Source organism: Mus pahari, chromosome 10 (genome assembly GCF_900095145.1).
Source record: "Mus pahari chromosome 10, PAHARI_EIJ_v1.1, whole genome shotgun sequence".
In the NCBI taxonomy this organism is placed as follows: Eukaryota; Metazoa; Chordata; class Mammalia; order Rodentia; family Muridae; genus Mus; species Mus pahari.
This window is the reverse complement of record NC_034599.1, coordinates 112,078,866-112,099,575: the sequence shown is the minus strand read 5'-3', so window position 1 is coordinate 112,099,575 and position 20,710 is coordinate 112,078,866. Positions and strand designations below refer to the sequence as shown.

The following is a 20,710-nucleotide window of genomic DNA, read 5'->3' as shown; positions in this document are numbered from 1 at the left end:
TCACACCTGTGTCCACTTTCACATGTTTGCCCCAGCAAATCACCATCCAACCAGCTTTCCAAAGAACTCTTATGTTTCCTCTTTAATCTGGTTGTGAATGCCAGTTCTTGGTGCTAGTAAGCTTTCTGTGCTGTAGCACCATTCTTGACAGCCAGAACTTAAAGGGAAAAGATTTATTTTTGGTCCAGGTTCAGGTCACTAGGCTCTGTTTTGTTTGTTTGATTTGGTTTTACTTTTCTTTTTCTGTGGTCTTGTAGTGAGACTGGACAATATGACAGAAGTATGCTGAAGCAAGGCTGCCACTCTCCTGGTGTTCTGGAAGCACCAGATAAAGATGGGAGCTGCAATAGCTCCTCCAAAGGCATGCCTTCTATCACCCACTTCCTCCAGATAGGCCCCACCCCCTCCAGGTTGCACTTAACTCTCAGTAGTACTAGTAGGTCAGCACCTAGTCTTCAACAGATAAGACCTTTGACAGACCTTTGTGGGGGTGCGTTTCAGTGTCAAACTACAGCACATTTTGACTACAGCTAGTAGAAGAGGTTTGATAGGCAGAGTTTAGCAAGGCTAGATTAAACATTAATATAGCTGTCACCACAGCCCAGAGCAGCAAGTGTCCCAAAGCCTGATTTCAGACCTGTGTGGTGTTCCTAGACTCAGGAGTGAGAAGCAGACATGGCTCAGTTTGCACAGGTCATGGCTGAAGTGGGCGACTTTGGTCGCTTTCAGGTGCNGNTGACCATCCTGATGGGNATTCCCAATTTCCTGTNTNCATTCTTNNTNTTTAGCCAGGNCTTCATGGTCCTTGACGAGGCTCACCACTGTTCAGTGTCCTGGGTTAAGAACCACACTTTCAACCTAAGTGCCGCTGAGCAGCTGGCTATAAGCATACCCAACGACACAGCGGGCAGACCCGAGTCCTGCCTCATGTTCCGGCCACCTCCTGACAATGCCAGCCTGGAAGACATCCTGAGCCACCGCTTCAATGAGACACAGGCCTGTGACTCAGGCTGGGACTATCCTGAGAACCGGCCTCGGTCCCTAAAGAATGAGGTAGGATGGCCTGCTGTCTGTGTGCCCACTTGTGTGGTCTGTTGGTTCCTCTGTCTGACCCTGTGCCTTTGATTAGCCTCTGTTGTTCTGTCTGTATGCTTGTATATAGCTACCTCTTGCCTGTGTCCCCCTTTTCTGGTCATCTGTGTTTTTCTTTGTCCTCTGTTGGCCTGTCTCTCATCCTCATTTTCTATATCTGTTTTGCTTTTTGTCCACCAATGTTTCTTTTTCATTTTTTGTGGACCTGGCAGCACCAAGATATCCATAAGCTGTTGACAGAGAAGAGGAACCCTTTTCCAGAGAAGGAGAGTAAAAGGGAGCCTGCCATAGACATTAGACAGTCTGCCTGGAAGCTGAACCCACCTCTGGCGTAGTCAAGAAGGGGCCAGGGCCACAGAGACCAGATAGGAAGTGTGCAATGGTTCATAACCTCTTGCTGTTGTTGCTGCTGTTGTTGCTATTTGTTTAATGTTCTTGAAAATAATGCACGAGTAACAATTGGCAAGAGAGATCAGAGATGGCTCTGTGGGTAAGGTACTCCACACCAACCATGTAAAAAGTTTATGCCCTTTGACTAGCCTCTTGCCTTTATACCTGCCCCCACTTACCCATAACTCCCCACTCCTTTATCTTTCAGAGTCTTCCTTTTCCTGCAAGTCTTCCTGGCTATCAGTTAACCTATTCCAAAGGCTCGTAAGTCCCTTCATCAGATGTCTAATGCTCTCCTCCTGTCTAATGTCCCCTCCGTCCACGTCCACCCCTCTGCCTTCCTGTGCATCCGATGTAGCTTCCTACTTCCCAGCCTCTATCTAGTTCTCTTTCTATCAGCTTCTAGGATTCTGGAGAATACTTCAGACTCCATGATTCTTGTGCGGATAACCAAACATTTGCTTCTCCTAGCTCTATTCTCTTAGAAATTCAAGCAGATAAATCGATTTTTCTCCCAGTAACCTCTGAGTCTCAGGGGCCCTCAGAAAGCATCCTGTATCGGGCTGAGGCATAGTTGGAGGAGATGCCTTAACCTAGGCAGTAAAGGAAGCTGGCCACGGAGCCAGGGCTACTCTGCTGGATCCCTGCTGTCCAGCCCCGCCTTTCTTGTCAGCAGAGGAGCAGCACATCTGGAGAGTCCAGAGACCTGAGGGAGTGTGCTCTGGAGGGGGGCCGATCTCTGCATTCTCATCGTGTTTCTGGCTGCAGATCTCAATCTCACAGATTAAACATTCACTCCCCTCACCCACACACATTAGAAAAAAAAAATTCATTCTTAGATGGCTTTGGAGACAGTGTTTTAACTAAAGTGAAACATTTACTTTCTTTGGCTGGGACTATAGTCCTTCCAGTCTGAGAGTCTGCCTTGCTTGGGACTCTCCAGCCTGCCTCTCATCCCGTGGAGCTAGGCTGCTTACGGATGCTCCTAATCACTGACTCTATTAGCCTGATTCACTGAATTCCTACCTGGTCTGGAAGACTCTAGAGCAGTAGTTCTCAACTTACCCGATGTTGCAACTCTTTAATGGAGTTCGTCATGTTGTGGTGATCCCCAACTATAAAGTTGTATTTATTGATATTTCATAACTGTACTCTTGCTACTGTTTTGAACTGCAATGGGTCAATTGACCCCACAGGTTGAGAACCTTGCTCCAGGCCTCTCCACGGTTCCCTGACATCACCCTGTGGTAGATTCTGACCCTAACTATACCTCACGTGTTTGGAGCGCACTTATAATTGCACAGAATTGCTTTGCCCACCTGGCTAAACAGCGGTATCTTTAAGGTCCATTGAACCTGCTAGATTGCTCTGAGCCTACTCTAAGCCCTGTACACACAGCAGGTGCTGGTCTGTTATGTAATTTCATCCAGCCCAGATGGTGTGGGCACAGTCAGAGGAGAGCGGTGGCCCGTTCTTCATCTTCCAGGACCCCAACGGTCATGGAAGATATGGATCTTTGGTACAGAGTTACAGGGTCAGTGGACTCTGAGACCTGACAGTTGCTTCGACCTTCTTGATGAGGTAATTGATGCTGGAGGCACTAGAAAGCTCCCCAGGATGTTGACAGAGAGCAAGGAGTCCTTTGCAGACAAGATCAGAGGAAAGCCTGGTCACAGGCAACAGGCACATGGCTCGGAGCCTCAGAGAAGGGAGAGTCACAGACAACGAGCACTGAGACTGATGGGAAGTTAGCAAGGAGCTGGGACCCCGCTTTGCTTGTCCTTTTAATTTTCTTGATAATAATGTGTATATTAAAAATTTGACAAGAGAGAACACCTTGGTTTAACACCAGTGAATCAGTCAGAATTGGAATTTGGGGAACGAGGGAAAGATCACCTGAATCTTTAAATAAGCTGAAAACTGCACCAAGCTCTCGAATGCTTGGCAAGAGGCTCCATACGGTCCCTACCCTGATTTCTGTGACACTGGGAAGCCCCCTATGGGTGCCCATGGCTTCTCCATGACATCTGGGGCTCCCCTGACTGGCTCCGTGCTGTTAGAGATCCCTCCATCGCCACTGACTAGCAGCAGCATCTTCAGGCAGCAGACCTGTTTGGCACGAAGGTACCAGTGAAGATGCTATCAGTCTAGCACCCCTGGATCTTCAGGCAGCAGACCTGTTTGGCACGAAGGTACCAGTGAAGATGCTATCAGTCTAGCACCCCTGGATCTTCAGGCAGCAGACCTGCATCCCCGTGGCTGGAAAGCACATGATCTCACAGGCCTCCTGCCACCAGCACCGTCGCTCCATTTCCCCTACCCCAGCCCTCAGCTGGGCTCTGGAAACTGTCAGGTTCCAACTCTACATGAAACACATATGACAACTGAAAGGGGACAATCGCTGAGATTATGAGCCCGATTGGTTTGGTATATTTTTGTTTTTAAGTTTTTATTATTTTATGTATATGGGTGTTTTGCCTACTTGCATGACTGGTGCCTATAGAGGCCAGAAAGAGGGCGTCCAAGTCTCTGGACAGACCCAGGGTGCTGGGATGTGAGTGTGTGTGTGCGCGTGTGTGTGCACGCGCACGCTTGCATGTTGGGGTGTGTTTGCAGTAGTCGCAGCATGTGTGTGGTCAGATGACAACTTGAAGAAGCCAGGTCTATCCTTCTACTGTGTGTGTCCTGAGGACTGAGCCCAGGTCTTCAAGTTTGGTAGCTAGTGTCTTTCCCCCTAGAGCTATCTTGTCAGGACAAGTTTGCCATTTGAAAAAGTTCAGTCCTTTTCATTTATCAGTGAAAGAAGTTAGTGGTTAACTTCGTTCTCCGACAGCAAATAGCCAGCAGATCTCCTTAAAAGGTGGCCACACAGAGCCTCTTGGGCAAGAGGGGCCAGATGGGAGTAATTACTCCAATGAGTCAAAACAAAAAAGCACAGGATCTGCTCATGGGTGGACAAAAAGGGCGCAGTCAAAATGGAGCACGTTCTTAAATGACAGCACCCACCAGGAACTCTTTTTGTTTGTTTGTTTGTTTGTTTTTTGTTTTTCAAGACAGGGTTTCTCTGTGTAGCCCTGGCTGTCTTGGAACTCACTTTGTAGACCAGGCTGGCCTCGAACTCAGAAATCCGCCTGCCTCTGCCTCTCGAGTGCTGGGATTAAAGGTGTGTGCCACCACACCTGACCTTTTACTTGCTTACAGCAGATGCACACTCTAGGCCTTTGCATGGCCTCAGAACAGTCCCCAGTCTCCGTGGGTGTAACACCATTTGGGAATGGGCCCGTCTTTGAGGAATCTCAGATGTGATGGCCTTCTATATCTCCCTGACACACTTCTCGGTCACAGGGGTCATCCCGAAGATCATCTGGGTCCTGATAAACAAGAAAACAGTTTGACAGCACCACACCCCCATTTCTTTTACAGTATTGGATGAACACAAAGCGATCATTGAAATACACCTGTCTGTGGATACTCAGCCACCACAGTCCCTCTTGTCCTAGAGTATCAAAAATATCCATAGCAAGATCCTATGATGCTTCACCAATCCTTGGCTGCAGAGATATCAAAAATAGTCAGCACAGGGCCATCAAGATAGCTCAGCAGGTAAAGGTGGTGCTGCCAAGCCTGATGACTTGAGTTCAATTCCTGGAACCCACATGATAGACAAAGAGATTGGACTCCAGTAACTAGTCCTCTGGCCTCCATATATGTGCTATGGCATGCATGTGCATATGTAAACACATGTATAGACACACACACAAAGTGTGTAAGAAAACAAAAAACATCATGTTCTCATATGGAGACATGTATGTTAGGAGACATTGATGCCATGCTCAAAACAACTTGTTTAAAGGTCCATGTCCTGGTCACTTGGAAATAGTGGCCCCTTTATTGAGGAATTGTCTATATCAGGCCAGCCTGGTGACATGTCTCCGTGGCTGGTAGAAAGGCAGCTTGGGGGCAAGCCAGTCATCTCCATTTCTCCATAGTCTCTGCTTCAGTTCTTGCTTTTGGATGCCTGCATTGGATGTCCTTGATTATGGACCGTAATCTGTGAGCCAAATTAACCATTTCCTCCACAAGTAGTTTCTGGTCACAGAAAAGCAGAATTGGGACCAGGATAGGGTTGTTGTTGTGCTGAACCTAAGCACGTTGTCTTGGGGATTGTGGAAGATGTTGAGTGAAAAGCAATCACGTGCTCATCTGTGGCATCTCAGGTACCAAGAGAAATACAGATGGTGGCCACGTGTTGTGGGAGGCTTCAAAGGAAAGCAACGGCTGCTGGCATTGGATTAATCATATCTTGGATTAAGAATGTGCAGAAATGAAACCTTTGCTTTGCTGGACAGTAGATGCTGGTCACTTGGGACTGAAAATCATCTATGATTAATAGAGACCATCATCACAGAGGTGAAATATTTTGTAAACTGTTTCCTTAGAGCCAGCACACAGTACACAGAAGCTATGGTCCAGGGGTTAGGTAGGAGTGGCTTCATCTGAAGCTGGTAACTGAACTTGGCACCGTGTAAAGAGTCTCCCGTGTCTTCTGAGATGGAAGGCATGAGGGGTGCAAGGTTAAGGAACAGCTCAAACCTGGAACCGTGTGGCAGTATTGGTGTCCCTCAAGAGAGTAAGCCTCAGGTACAGAGGAGACCCTGGGATTGAAGGAAGAAAGAAGCTAATGTTCTGCACTGTGAAGTACAGTTGGAGTACCGGCAGAAAGACCAAAAGAAGCCATTGGTGAAGGGACAGACTTAGTTCCAGAGGACACCTCAGACAGTGCCAGGAGATAGGATGACCATCAAGGACGGCAACGTATATGGCTGGGCTGGGTCCATCCCAATGGGATGGGGTTGGGATGGGGAGCCATCCTGAGCCTACAAGCTTAGCTGTGTATGCTTTGGAGAGTGGAGACAGAGAAGCTGGACTTCGCAAGCCACTTGGAACCCAGAAGCTCATGGTGTATATGTGTCACAGATGCTGGTGAAAGACCCACAACGTGAGGACTCCCCCATGTTCTGACTCAGGAGAGGCGATACCCCAAATCACTCACGAGAAACGGTCTTGATGTAAACCGCAAGAAGACTTTTATTCCAGGCACACTCTGGGACCCACAGTCGTACGCCACGCAGGGGTAGAGGACCTTGGACCCCAAGTAGCTGGTGGAGGGGGTATTTAAAGGAAGAAACCACAACTCAAGGGGGTGGGGAGGGCATTGTTGGAAAATACCAAAAATACCAGTTAAGAGTCACAAGGGAGTGGGAGTCAAGACAGTTTCTATGAGTCTCTAACAATAGCACATTTGCATAGCAGGTTCCAGGAGCAATCAGGGTAGGTCTGGGTGACTTTCTTAGAACACTCCCCGAACTCTGGAAGAGGGTGGGTGGAGGAATGTCACTATCTGTTTTATGATTAGCATGCCTTGGAGCATTGAGTCACAAAGGTCACATTCTCAAGCCTGGGCCTAAAGGCCTAGTTTTTTTTTTTTTTTTTTTTTTAATGTTATATTTTTTCACTGGATGTCAACAGTTCTGTACACTGTTGGCTTTGTTGGATTATTCCTGTTCGTCTATTTGGGGAGGATGTATATAACTTGTTAAGTTGACAGGAGCCCACAGTTCAGAGACTTTAGATTTTTAAAGAGACGTTGACCTTTTAAAACTCTGAAATTTTTATTAAAGACTGTGGGGGTTTTAAAGTTGTAGTGTATTTTACATTATGGTGATGTTGTAAGATCTTGGGGACAAACAAGAGAGGAAATTTACAGTGTAACAGGTGCTGTATTTGCACATTGAAGTGACAAGGGGTGAAGCCCTTGCTAGTTTTGCTATCAACATGATACAAATGAGAGTTATCTGGAAATAGAGATCCTCAATTGAGGGATTGCTCAGCTCACATTGGCCTGTGGACATGTTTGTGGGGACTTTTTTTTTTTATTGCTAACTGATATAAAATGGCCCAGCCCACTGTGGAGAATGTGGGCGGGTAGACCTGAGCCGTACAAGAAAGGTAGCTGAGACCCTAGGGGAGTCCACAGGCAGCATCGCTCATTTCCTGCTTCAGCTGCTGCCCCCCTGAGCTCCTGACTTGACTTCCCTCATTGATGGACTCCATATAACCTGAGAGCTGACACAAACAGTCTGCAATCCGTCCTGTCTCCCCTCACACGCCATCTCCTACCTCAGACTCCCCTGGTAATGTACACCTGTGTCACCGTTGGAAATTTGTGTCCTGTTCCACACTATAATCCCAAGCTCTGTCTCTTGGATGTCACCGTGGAGGGCTCTGCACACCAACCCCAGGGCCCCTGCTTGAGCAGATGCTTTCCTTTCTATAACCTGCGACGTCATATTCAAATGGAAACACAAACCACACTGATTTGAAGAGAACACATTTTATGATAGATCGTGCTCTTGAAGACATTTCCCCTGCTTGATGCACCTGCACCTAACCTCAGTAACATGAAAACATGCCTTCCTGTCCATGTAGGCCGGTGACTAGAGATGGCTCCACTGTCAGGAACCACAGCAGTGTGATCTGTGCAGGAACCAAAGGCATTTGGACAGGAGGGAAGGAAAAGTAGAGCACAGCCTTTTTTAAGGCTCTGGAGGCATGAAGTGCCTAGTGTAGTTGAGGGATGCTGGCATAAAAGGATCTGGGAACTATCCAAGGTTCAGTGCCAAGGAATCGAAGCCTTCTCCTAGAAACCCGAGAGGGGCACTGAAGGCTAGGGAATGGGGAGGGAGATATCATGGAATGTACTTTAAGAATAAGAGTGACATTCTGTAGGCCACTACAATGGGGCTTGGACAGAACCAGCCACTGTGCCAAACCCACCTGGTAAAAGCCATCGAGGGTGATGACTCATGTGCCGAGTTGGAACCTTCTGTCCCTTGCTGCCTGCCGCATTGCACCTGCCCCTGAGACTGAGCACACCTGGGGTCCTGTTCAGGTGCTGCTTGTGACCAATGCAGTGGTAAGCGTTCGCCAGAACTCAAGCTACAAGGGTTATAGACTAAGGGGAGGTGGCAGATGGTTCTATGGACCTGGGCTGCCAGACTTGGCATTTGTGTCTGCAAAGATCTGCGCACACGCCTGGTGTTGACCTCTGGCTCCCACATGCATGTTCACACACATGCACACACACCAGCTTTGTGGCCACAGGCTCAGCACACAGTCATCTCAGCTAACCTAGACTGGGAGTGTCTGTGTAGCAGCCACTGGTCTAGAAGAGTTATAGATGACCTGATCACATCAGGTCACAACCTAGTCGACTTTATTCCCATTTTTGCATGAATGGAGACCAAGACACAGGCAAATTGGCTAACAGGCTCAAGGTCACACGAAGCTATTCAGCTCTGGCTGTGGAGCCTGGCTGCAGCAGGCCCCCATCTGTTTGCATTCATTTTAAGTGGATCCCTTACTTTGAAGCAATTCTCTAGTGGGTAGAGAAAACCCGAGCTGTGTAGAACAGGGAAGCACGGCAGTTAAGTTTAGAGTCTTGCCTGGCTTTGATCAGAGGCAGTTAGTTCGCCATCCCGCACGGCCTGCAAGTTCTTCGGAAGAACTACTGCCCTTGAGAAGTGTGAGTGTGGCAACTCCTGGATTGGTTAATTTCTTGCTAAGTTATTTAACTGATTAAGTGGCTTGCTGTAAGTTTTAGTTCATTTATTCATTAAGCCATTTCAGCAAACATTCTCTTAGCCTTCGCTTGGTTTAATTTCTTGCATACATCAACAGACACATCTACCTCACTTCTACCTACTGCCAACTGACTTCAAACCACGGGTTTCCAACCAGCCAGAGTGCTTTTGGTCAGTTAGGATTATGGATTATGAAAAGGCAAAGGACAGCTCATATCAGCATCTTCAGCTTCACGGATGGTTAATTTTGATTGTCAACTTGATTGGCTCAAAAAACACCTAGCAGGGGCTGGTGAGATGGCTCAGTGGGTAAGAGCACCCGACTGCTCTTCCGAAGGTCCGGAGTTCAAATCCCAGCAACCGCATGGTGGCTCATAACCATCTGTAACAAGATCTGACACCCTCTTCTGGAGTGTCTGAAGACAGTTACATTGTACTTACATATAATAAATAAATAAATCTTTAAAAAAAAAACACCTAGCAGGCATTTCTCACCTTTTAACATCTCAACACATTATTGTCTACAAAGCCAACACAACATGACTCTAAATACAGGGGGAAATAGCCAGGCATGGTGGTGCAAACCGTTATCTCTCACATGAATGCATTGGTAGGAACCCAATCTTTGCTGGCACACAGTGTATAGATGTGAAACTGGAAGTGCCCTCACGGGGCAGGTTCCCACCTGAACATTCATGAAGGCTGATCCCCACAAGGGCACAGAACTCCCACTTGGGGCCTCAGCCGCCCAGGGTGGGGATCAGTGTGTATGCAGTAGACTTGTCTGCAGGGATATATGGGTGCCTGTGCTTCTCTACTTGGTACTCCTGGTGTCTTAGGGTTTGTACCCCTGACCAAGAAGCAACTTGGGTAGGGAAGAACCAATTTATTCAGCTTTCTTACACTTCTACATTGCTGTTCATTACCAAAGGAAGACAGGATGGGATCTCACACAGGGCAGGAACTTGGAGACAGGACCTGATGCAGAAGCCGTGGTTGGGTGCTGCTTACTGGCTTGCTTCCTCTGGCTTGCTCAGCCCGCTCTCTTATAGAACCCAGGACTACCAGTCCAGGGATGGCACCACCCACAGTGGGCTCTCCCACTCTTGATCACTAATTGAGAAAATGTGTTACAGCTGGATCTCATGGAGGCATTTCCTCACCTGAAAGTCCTTTCTCTGTGATAATTCCAGCTTGTGTCACGTTGACACACAAAACCAGTCAGTATTCTTGATGTGATCAGCCTGTCCCTAGGTGAGTTGACACTTTCCCCAGCGGATCTATATTCCTCTTCCCACTCATTGTGTGTATATGTATCTGTCCTGATATGACATCTGTCCTGACCAAAAGGGACATGTCAGCATTCTTTAGAATTCTGATCAAACTGGGACATTGGAAGGAACTGGGTAGCCATATGTGAAAACGTGGTAAAGCTGGAGGGGCTTACACAGGAAGCAGGCTGTTTATCAGGAAGCAGCAATTAGAGTTGTCAGAAGTTTACAACTTTTACATTCTTACTGTGACAATAGTTTTACATGGTGGTCTCTATGCCAGAAAAAAAAATCAGCAGTTCTATATATTAAGTAATTAAGTCCAAATAGTTTAATGGTAGACATTCTGGCTCCAAGGAGTAGTTGTTTTAAACACTAATACACAGAGCAAGGTGTTGTGACACATGCCAATAATCCCAGTGCTTAGGAGACAGGCAGGAGGATGGGTTGTTCAAGGTCATCCTGCCTATAACATGAGTTTGAGTACATCCTGGGCTACTCCGCACCCTGCCTAAGACTAAACAAAGAACTCAGTACACGCTGTCCTGGCTAGTTTATTGTCAACTTGGGATAACCTAGAGACACCAGGGAAGTGGGAACCCAGCTGAGGAGTTTCCAAAATCAGATTAACCTGCGGCTGTATCTATACGAGATTGTCTTGATTGATGATTGAAGGGGGAGGGCCCAGCCCAAGGTGGGCAGGCCCATTCCCGGGATGGTAGTCTTGGACTGAGCGTGAGCCAGTGAAAGTAAGCTAGTAATCAGCCTTCCTCCAGGACTCCTGCCTCTGCTCCTGCCCCAGCTTCCCTCTGTGATAGACCACGATCTGGCAGTGTGAACCAAATAAATCTTGAATAATTTTTATTCATTTTTTTTATCATAGCAACAGAAAAATACAAAAGTATTCTACTTAGTTCTTTAGGAAAATGAAACACACTAACAGGTTGTCGGTGGTCCAGGGGCTGCACAAGCGTCTTGGTCCTTCGACACTGCCACCGCTGCCCTCATTTTTGGTTTGCGTCAAAGCAAATGACAAGACACTGTGTAAATTGAATGTTGTTGGAAGGAAAAAGAGCTGTACCCTATATTAAATTGAATTCTTAGGCAGGTTGTGATTTCTGTTTAGATTTTTATTTTATTTTATATTTTATGAGTACACTGCTGCTGTCTTCAGACACACCAGAAAAGAGCATTGGATCCCATTACAGATGGTTGTGAGCCACCATGTGTTGCTGAGAATTGAACTCAGGACCTCTGGAAGAGCAGCCAGTGCTCTTAACTGCTGAGCCATCTCTCCAGGTTCTTCTGTTTAGATTTTCACTACCATGTGCCCACTGTTTTGCTGTGAGGTACCTTTATGGGGGCTCTAGAGAGTGAAGTCAACCTTGGATAGTGCATCTGCTGGTAACCAAGTATGTTTCTTCCTCAGTTTGACCTGGTGTGTGATCGGAAGAACCTGAAGAAGACTTCCCAGTCAGTGTTCATGGCTGGTCTCCTTTTTGGAGCCCTGGTCTTTGGGCCTGTCTGTGACTGGTATGTGCTGCTGGTCCAGCATGCTTTTAGGCTTCTGGTGCTGACTCAGTTACCCCCTCCCCGTCCCCCAGAGCCATAGCAGTAGCCATCAAGATGAGTCCTATTGACTACCTACCAGGGAAAACCCTATCTCCCCACTCTGAGAGAGGGCCAGAATAGGCTTGCCTGGGGCTCTCTTGATTCAATCCTGGGCCTGCCTCTTTACTTCAAATCCTGTTCCTCATTACCTCAGGATTGGCCGCAGACCCTCCCTCCTAATGCAGCTGCTTCTGTCAGGCATCACAAGCATGGCCACGGCCTTCGTGTCCAGCTTTGAAATCTACTTGGCCCTACGCTTTGCCTTGGCTACTGCCAACGCTGGATTTCTACTAAGCACCAATGTCCTGCGTGAGTATCTGGGCCCAGGAACCTCAGAATCGGAGCCCCGAAATTCCCTGTGGGATTGGTATCAGAAAACTGCACTGAAAAAGGTCCCAGCAAAATTCTCTGTGCTGGGACCAATCACATGTCTGACATGTTGGCATTTGGGAAACTTCCAGAGGGGAGTGAGCAGATGCCATCCAGTCTTAGCCTTTTTCTTCACAGTTTCAGAGTGGATGGGGCCATCCCGGAGAACACAAGCCATGGTCCTGGCCCAGAGCAACTTTGCCCTTGGGCTGATGGTGTTAGCAGGACTGGCCTATGGTGTCCGCAACTGGAGACTCCTTCAGATAATAGGCAGTGCACCCGTCTTCCTGCTCTTCTTCTATTTCTGGTGAGGAGACCCTTGCCAGGGACAGGCCACTGTGGCAGGACACAGAGCCCAGGGGAGGGAGCCCGTGGAGCTGGGATGGGAGGGTCATGTGCACTGGAATTCTGGGTGGCTGCACAGAGCTCAAGACCCCAGCATCACGGCCATGCGTGGTTGACAGGGTTCTGCCAGAATCTCCACGGTGGCTCCTGTCCCAAGGAAGGACAGAAGAGGCCAAACAACTGGTCCAGAAGGCAGCCTTGGTGAACGGCCGGCCACTCTCCCCAGAGGCCCTGAACCAGGTACCTGTAAGCAGGTGAAGGCCCACCCCAACTCAAGCCAATCTCCATGCCTGAGTCCTGGCCCCTCACTCTGCCCTTCTTGTAGCTGGTCCCTGAGAAGACAGGCCCCTCGGGGAACGCCTTGGACCTTTTCAGACACCCTCACCTCAGGAAGGTGACTCTGATTCTCATAGCTATCTGGTAAGTGTCCAGGGCCTTGTNCCTCTGTTAGGACAGACCCAGAAGGCACTTGTGTTCTTCCTGCTGTGTCACTGGAGGGGTGGACACAGGCTCTAACTGTGCCGGTTTCTCCTCAGGTGAGCCCATGTCTCCTGGACTGAAGTCACTAAGCCAGGATGTTGCTTTGGGTGTGGCTGGGTGTACACCTAGCAGTGACAAGGATGCTTGGGTACTTTGTAGGTTTGTGGACAGTCTGGTGTATTACGGCCTCAGCTTCCAAGTGGGGGGCTTTGGCCTGGATATCTATGTGACCCAGCTGATATTTGGAGCAGTGGAAATGCCTGCCCGCCTCCTCAGTGTCCCCATGATGGAGAAGCTGGGTCGCAAGTGGAGCCAGCTGTGTACTCTGACAGTGGCTGGCATCATGTACATCATCATCATCTTCATCTCAGGAGGTACCAGGCTGTTTCCCAGCCTCTATCTCCCTGTCATGGCTAGAGCCATTGCCCTACCCTCTTCAGGACTGAGTTTCCTGGGGTGTGGGTATAGACGGTGAGGCACTTGAGGAGACACTGAGGTGTTGAGGCTTAGGTGGTGGGTGTCCTTCTCTCTGTGTCTGCACTTTCTCCAGCTCTTCCCACGGTGGTCACTGTGCTCGCTGTGGTGGGGAAGTTTGCCTCGTCTGCTGCCTTCACCATTTCCTATGTGTACACTGCGGAGCTCCTCCCCACCATCATCAGGTAAGAGCTGCTGGGTGACTTTTGGTCCTTTGCTCTGGGGATCAAATTCGCCCAGTCCCTCTGCCCCTCTGTCATCAGCCTACAGACAGCCAGTGAGCTGCCTACATGACCTAGGAAGTCTAGTGCCATGCACCAAGGTGCCACTTGTGGTCATAGGCAGGCCCTGGCCGTGTTAGAGTTTGAATGTGGGACAGAAGTAAGAGCTGAGAGGAGAGGAAGGAGTGCTCCCATGGGAGGAAAGAGAGCTCCCAGGAGAGGAAGGACTGCTCCCAGGGGAGGAAGGAGTGCTCCTAGGGGAAGAAAGAGTGCTCCCAGGAGAGGAAGGAGTGCTCCCAGGGGTGGAAGGAGTGCTCCCAGGGGAAGAAGTAGTTCTCCCAGGAGAGGAAGGAGTGCTGCCATGGGAGGAAAGAGTGCTCCCAGGAGAAGAAGGAGTGCTCCCAGGGGAAGAAAGAGTGCTCCCAGGAGAGGAAGGAGTGCTCCCAGGGGATGTGCACTCCAAAGGGGAAAGGGAATTTGAGTCTCTTGAGTGACAGGGGCANGACAGAGGGGGCTGGCTGTTCCTGTAAGCGCTACCCTGTCTAGACCAAAGGTGGCTGAGACCTGGGCCCTCACAGCTGTGAACAGAGTGCAGCCTCCATCAGTGGGCGGAGCCTCAGCTTGTGCTCTTTCCCCAGGCAAACAGGCATGGGGTTGGTGAGCATCTTCTCCAGGGTCGGTGGCATCATCACACCCCTTGTGATGCTGCTGGAGCAGTACCACCAGGCGATTCCCATGGTCATCTTTGGCAGCCTCCCCATTGGAGCAGGCCTACTGTGTGTTCTGCTTCCTGAGACCCGGGGCCAGACCCTGAAGGACACCCTCCAGGACCTGGAACAGGGGCGCCCCGCAGGGTGAGCACATTCTTGCTGGCCTCTCCCCAGGCCCAGGCCTTCCCACTGCCTTTACTCTGCTACTGGCAATCATAGCACCACAGATGCCCGACTGGCTTTAGAGCACATTTCCCCTTCTTTAAGCAGGGGATGCTGAGAGAACCATCCCGTGCTGTGTGTTGGGTAGCTGCTGATTGTCTTTTGCTCCCTTCAGGTCCCCCAAAACAGCACCCCAAGGACAAGACATGGAGACTTCAGGAAGAACTTCCAGTGTGAGGGCGTCTGTTGTGAAGAGCTCATACTTCTGACTGTGGTCATTACGGGCCAGGCTATCAAGCAGAGGACAGCCAAAAGGCACCTGTAGCACACAGGATCAGACCAGCCATGTTCATGTTCCCTGCTCCCCACTGCCGAGCCCGGAGGGAGTATCAGGGACACTTCCCTTCCCTCTTTCACACCTCTCATACACAAACTGCACCCCAGTACCACAGCTGAGTCAGGGCTTGGGTTGCTCTCCGTCTTCTCCAACATTCTCTCTGGAGTTGTGGCCTCGCCGATCCCCCCTGTCTGGAATACCCCATCCTCATAAAGACAAAACAAAACCACAACATGCTCCCAAGCAAAATCAGCTCCAACTCTAAAGCAGGCCACCCACCAGGGCAACTGTGGTAGTCGGCCAAGAAAGAAGAACGTTATGCCCTATGTCCTTTGAAGATCCTTTCTCCCCGACCTGTGGTCAGTGTGTGCCTCACCTGTGTGAGGCTGGCAATGGGAGGAGACTGGTCAGTGCTGCCTCCCCGCACTGTGCTCAGCCTCCCCGGTGGGGCGTGGGAAGAGAGCAGGGTTCCTTTCACTCAGCTGCTGTCGCTTGCTCTTTCCCAGCATGCCCCAGCTCATCAGATGCATCTGATGGCTGCTAAGAGCTGACTCTGCTACACTCGCTCGTTCATGGGCTGTTGTTGGGGTTCTCTGTGCCTGGGGTGCATTCTGTTAATCCGGTTATTTTAGTGGTAAGACTTCCGGGAGCCCAGAGGAGATGCCACCCTGGCCTCATCTCCACTCAGATTTAGGGATGGTAGATCCTAATAGAAGGGAATTTTCCTGGGGACTTGGTGGCTGGCCTATGCCAGTCCACACCTGTCCCCTAGAGGGTGCTGTTGAACGGAGACCTGCCTGCTGTGGTTGTCTTTGCTGGGGTTGGTGCAACATTCAGAGCTCAAGCCATGGGGGCAGGGGTCCCCCAAATCTGCCTAGGCAGGAAAAGCGAAGAGGTCTGGCAGTCTGCTCTCCTCGGGTGACTCCTGAGCTTAAGACCACCATACTGCACATCTGGAATTCTTGGCTTTTACGTCCAAGCCCTAAGATGTTCCCATACTCCTTGGCTTACCTTAGAGTGACTTTGACACGGCTCCCAGGGGCCTGTTCCCTATCTCATCCAGTTCCTCTCCCAGGCATAAACCTGTGTCCTTGGAACTGTTGAGCAAAGCCAGTGGACACCCCATGTTCTCAGCCCTTCTTGGAAGAACTCTGTCCTCTGCCTCTGCACACAGTTGTGAAAGTTCTTCACAGCTGGGCGAAGGCCCTCTGCTCCTCAGTGCTGCTTCTTGGCCATCATCTTCCTTCACCTCTCTCTCTCTCTCTCTCTCTCTCTCTCTCTCTCTCTCTCTCTCTCTCTCTCTGTGTGTGTGTGTGTGTGTGTGAACATGATGTGGGAGCCAGAGGTCAACACCAGGCGTCTTTTTCAGTTATTCTCCACCTTATTTTTTGCGACAGGGTCTCTCACTGAACCTGAAGCTCTATGATTCAGATCGTCTGGCTGGCCAGTGAACCCCAGGGACTTATCTGTCCCCATCCTAATCTTCCTTCCAGCCCCGAAGTGCTGGGAATGCAGGTGTATGGGGCTGTGCCTCGCCTTTTAGAGTTGAATTCATGTTCTCATGCTTATGTGGCAAGCACTTTACCAACCAAGCCATCTCCCTGGCCCCTTCAACTGGTTATGAGACAGGATCAGTCACTGGGACCTGAGATGGGCCATGTAGGCTAGGCTAGCCGGCCAGCTGGCTTCAGGGGTCCACCTGTCTGCCTCCCTCGTGCTTGGGTTACAAACACAAGCCATCACTCCAAGCTTTTCACATGAGTCCTCTCTGCTTATGTGCCGAGCCCTTGGCTTGCTGAGTTGTCTCCCATGTCTGCCTCCTGATTTTTCTCAGCCAGTTTTGCCAGTGTCCTGAGCAGTGTTTTCTGTGCTGATGGAGAAGTTGGGCAAGTCTGGACCCCAGCCTCCTTTGCTCTCATTCGTGCTTCTAGCCAGGTATCCTGCTAACTTACTTTTGGGCTAAAGTTAGAGTCCCTCACGTTCCCTGCTTCCCCACAACCAGTTCAGCCTGGCTCCTTGTCCTCAGCCGATTCTCTACCCCTACTCTAAGGGAAAAGACCAGAGTCCTGTTTCCACCAGCAGAGGAGGGCCTCTGCTTCTAGGAGGTGGGTCAGACAAAGGCAGTTCTAGCAAGCTGATGGTGAAGTGTCCTTGAGGCAGAAGAGAGGTATAGTGCAGATCCTAGGTATGGGGTCAGGAAGGCTTGAAGGACAGCCGACAAAGAGTGGGCTTTCATTGGGGGAGGGTGTTGGCGGGTTTTGTGTGTCAACTTGACACAAGCTGGAGTTATCGAAGAGAAAGGAGCCTCCCTTGAGGAAATGCCTCCATGAGATCCAGCTGTAAGGCATTTTCTCAATTAGTGATCAAGGTTGGAAGGGTCCATTGTGGGTGGGGCCATCCCTGGGCTGGTGGTCCTGGGTTCTATAAGACAGCAAGCTGAGCAAGCCGGGGGGGGGGGCAAGCCAGTAAGCAACATCCCCCACCCCCATTGCTTCTGCATCAGCTCCTGCCTCCAGGTTCCTGCCCTGTGTGAGTCCCTGTTCTGACTTCTTTTGGTGATGAACAACAGTGTGGAAGTGTGAGTTGAATAAACCCATAAACCCTTTCCTCCCCAAGTTGCTTCTTTTTTGTTTTTTGTCTTTGTTATTGTTGTTGTTGTTGTTGTTTTTGTTTTTTTGAGACAGGGTTTCTCTGTATAGCCCTGGCTGTCCTGGAACTCCCAAGTTGCTTCTTGGTCATGATGTTTTATGCAGAAATAGAAACCCTGACCAAGCCAGGGGAGTGCTTTCAGAATAGAAGACAGATTTCCTGAAAGCACAAGGGTACCTCACATAGCCGTTTACATACTTGCCTTAACTAATTCTGGCCCCAAGACTGGCCACTTGTGTGCCTGGAGTAGAATATGGCCCTCTCAGCATTCCCAGGTCACCTTCTCCACCCCATTGTGACACCATCTCTCCAGCTACCAATGGAACCCTAGGGTTCCGCTTCCAAGGATATGGTTGGGTCTGGACACCAGTCAGGTGGGTCCTGTCTCCAGGGAAGAGGGACTGGGAGTGCATGTAGAAGGTGATAATTATGATGACAGCTTGTGACTGTGGGGCCACATTCTCCATACTCGTGTGGACAGGAACGTGCCTGGGCTTGTTCAGCTGTGGGAACCCTATGGGAAGAGCAGGCTGTCCTCAAGGGAATTGTGAGTTCTCAGGTGTGGCGCACGGTCGGTTCCTGTGTGCAGGTGGAGTGCTGACATCTCTCTAGCAGGACCTTTGACATCAGCGGAGGGCAGTGTGGTCAGGGCCCTTGCTGACTGCCAGTCCCGTGGGTATCAGTGCAGGGAGAGGTGCTTGGGGGCCTTGCAGATGACCTGGGGGTAGCCAGGGGTCTTGCTGACTGCTAGTCCCTGTGGGTTTTTTGAGTACTGCTAAATTAACCAGGCTTGCTTTGTACCTAGATAGGCCTTGAACTTGTGATCCTCTTGCCTCAGCCTTACAAGTAGATGGAGTTACAGGCCTATAGTGCTAGGCCCAGCTTCCTTCTTTTACTTTGGCCTTAATTTTTATTGTCTTCGTTACTTTCCTTGAATTAGACCTGTAGACCAGGCTGGCCTCGAACTCAGAAATCCACCTGCCTCTGCCTCCTGAGTGCTGGGATTAAAGGCGTGTGCCACCATGCCTGGCTCTAAATTCATTTCCTTAAAAATATATTGATGTTTCTACTTACCCTGACTTCACACTCATGGTCTAGAAGACTCGGTGCCATAGTTACGATGTTCTCCTTCTCTACTGATTAAGTATTTGATACAGTCTCAATCAAAGCTCAGCAAATTGTTTTGTGGCTATAACAAGCATGCCCTGAAGTTTATGTTTGAATGACCAAGTGGCCACCATAACCATGAGGAAGTTGATTGAGTGTGTGTGTGTGTGTGTGTGGTGTGGTGTGCCAGAGTGCTTGTGCACACATTTGCTTCAAGATATCAGGATTTGCAGTAAAACTAGCACAATTTTGATACCACAGCACAATTGAGAAAGCACAGCACAGATCCAAGAAACAGAGCAGAGCTCAGCACCATGTTCACACAGAGAAAGCCAACTGAGCAAAGGGCAAAAGTCACTTAGTGTAGAAAATGAATGTGCTACATAATACTTGGCCATCTATAGGAAAATAATAATCTAGATACACCTACCTTTTACAAAAATTAACTCAAATCAGACCATAGACTTAAATGTGAAACAATATAATAAAACTTCTAGAAGAAAATCAGCAGGAAACCTCAGTGGTCTAGGTTTGGCAATGAGATTTTTAGCTATAATGTCAAAAGCAAGACCTCAGAAAGAAAAAGAATAGGTATGTTGAAGCTTGCCTGCTCTGCGGAGACCCCCATTAGAAGGATGACAGGTCAGAGGTGAGGAATATTTGCAAAGGTCCCTGATAAGGACTTACATTTAAACTACAGGTTTTGAAATAGGCAGACATAGCTGGGGAAGTGGCTCAGGGGTTAAAAGCAGGTTCTGCTCTTGTTCCAGAACCCAGCATCTGTGTCAGACGACTCACAACCACATGTAACTCCAGAGGTCAGTTTGACTGACTCCTTCTGGACTCCATGGGAACCAGCGCTCATGAGCATATATCGATGCACACACAAATTTAAACGGATAAAAGTGAATCTTTAAAAATGTCTGGTAACAAGTCGAGTGTGGTGGCGCGTGCCTTTAATCCTAGCACTTGGGAGGCAGAGGCAGAGGCAGGCAAATTTCTGAGTTCGAGACCAGCCTGGTCTACAGAGTGAATTCCAGGACAGCCAGGACTATACAGAGAAACCCTGTCTCAAAAAAACAAAAAATGAACAAACAAACAAACAAACAAAAAGTCTGGTAACTGTAGCCCAGTCATTGAAACATCTGTCCAACATATAGACTACCCTGAGATGAAAATATAGACATAGAGATAGGTAGTTAAGTGGGTGGGGGTAGGTAGGTAGATAGATAGATAGATAGATGATAGATGGATGGAAGATGGATGGATGGATGGATAGATAGATAGATGGATAGATAGATAGATAGACAGACAGACAGACAGACAGACAGACAGACAGACAGATAGATAGATAGATAGATAGATAGATAGATAGATAGATAGATAGATAGATAAGATAGATACTTAGGCACAAGAAGAGCAATCTTTCAAGGAGGAAGATAGCAGATAAGAAGGTGTGGTTAGAATAAACACTGCTCCACACCTATCCAGAATGGCTGAAACAAAGTGATCTGATCATGGCAGTTCCAGGAAAGATCACACTTGAGACAGAATTCTCATTCATCACTGGTGGAGATGCAGAATTATATGGGAGACAGTTGGCAGACTTTTGCAAAGCTAATCATACTCTTCCCACATGACCCATCAGCCCCAGTATCCATGTTCCTAGAGGTTTGCCCAGCTGCTTTGAAAACTTAAGTCCACAGAAGAGCATGCATCGAAATGTTTATAGTGGCCTGCTTCACAGTTGCCGAACAAAGCAACCAGGAAGCCCTTCAGGAGGCAAATGGGAAGCCCTTCATTAGGTGACTGGGTAGATGGGCTGTGGCACATGCAGGCAATAAAGTAC

General features: G+C 49.0%; 1 protein-coding gene across 1 annotated transcript; it reads left to right on the top strand.

Moving 5' to 3' along the window:
• The first annotated feature begins 630 nt into the window (after window positions 1-630).
• LOC110328465 (solute carrier family 22 member 13) lies at window positions 631-15,339 on the top strand. Its single transcript, XM_021207856.1, has 10 exons — window positions 631-1,053; window positions 11,826-11,929; window positions 12,162-12,316; window positions 12,515-12,683; window positions 12,841-12,961; window positions 13,047-13,141; window positions 13,361-13,575; window positions 13,752-13,860; window positions 14,535-14,750; window positions 14,944-15,339. The coding sequence occupies exons 1-10, from the start codon at window positions 676-678 to the stop codon at window positions 15,035-15,037; spliced, it is 1,656 nt and encodes a 551-aa protein (XP_021063515.1). The 5' UTR covers window positions 631-675; the 3' UTR covers window positions 15,038-15,339.
• The last annotated feature ends 5,371 nt before the right edge of the window (window positions 15,340-20,710 follow it).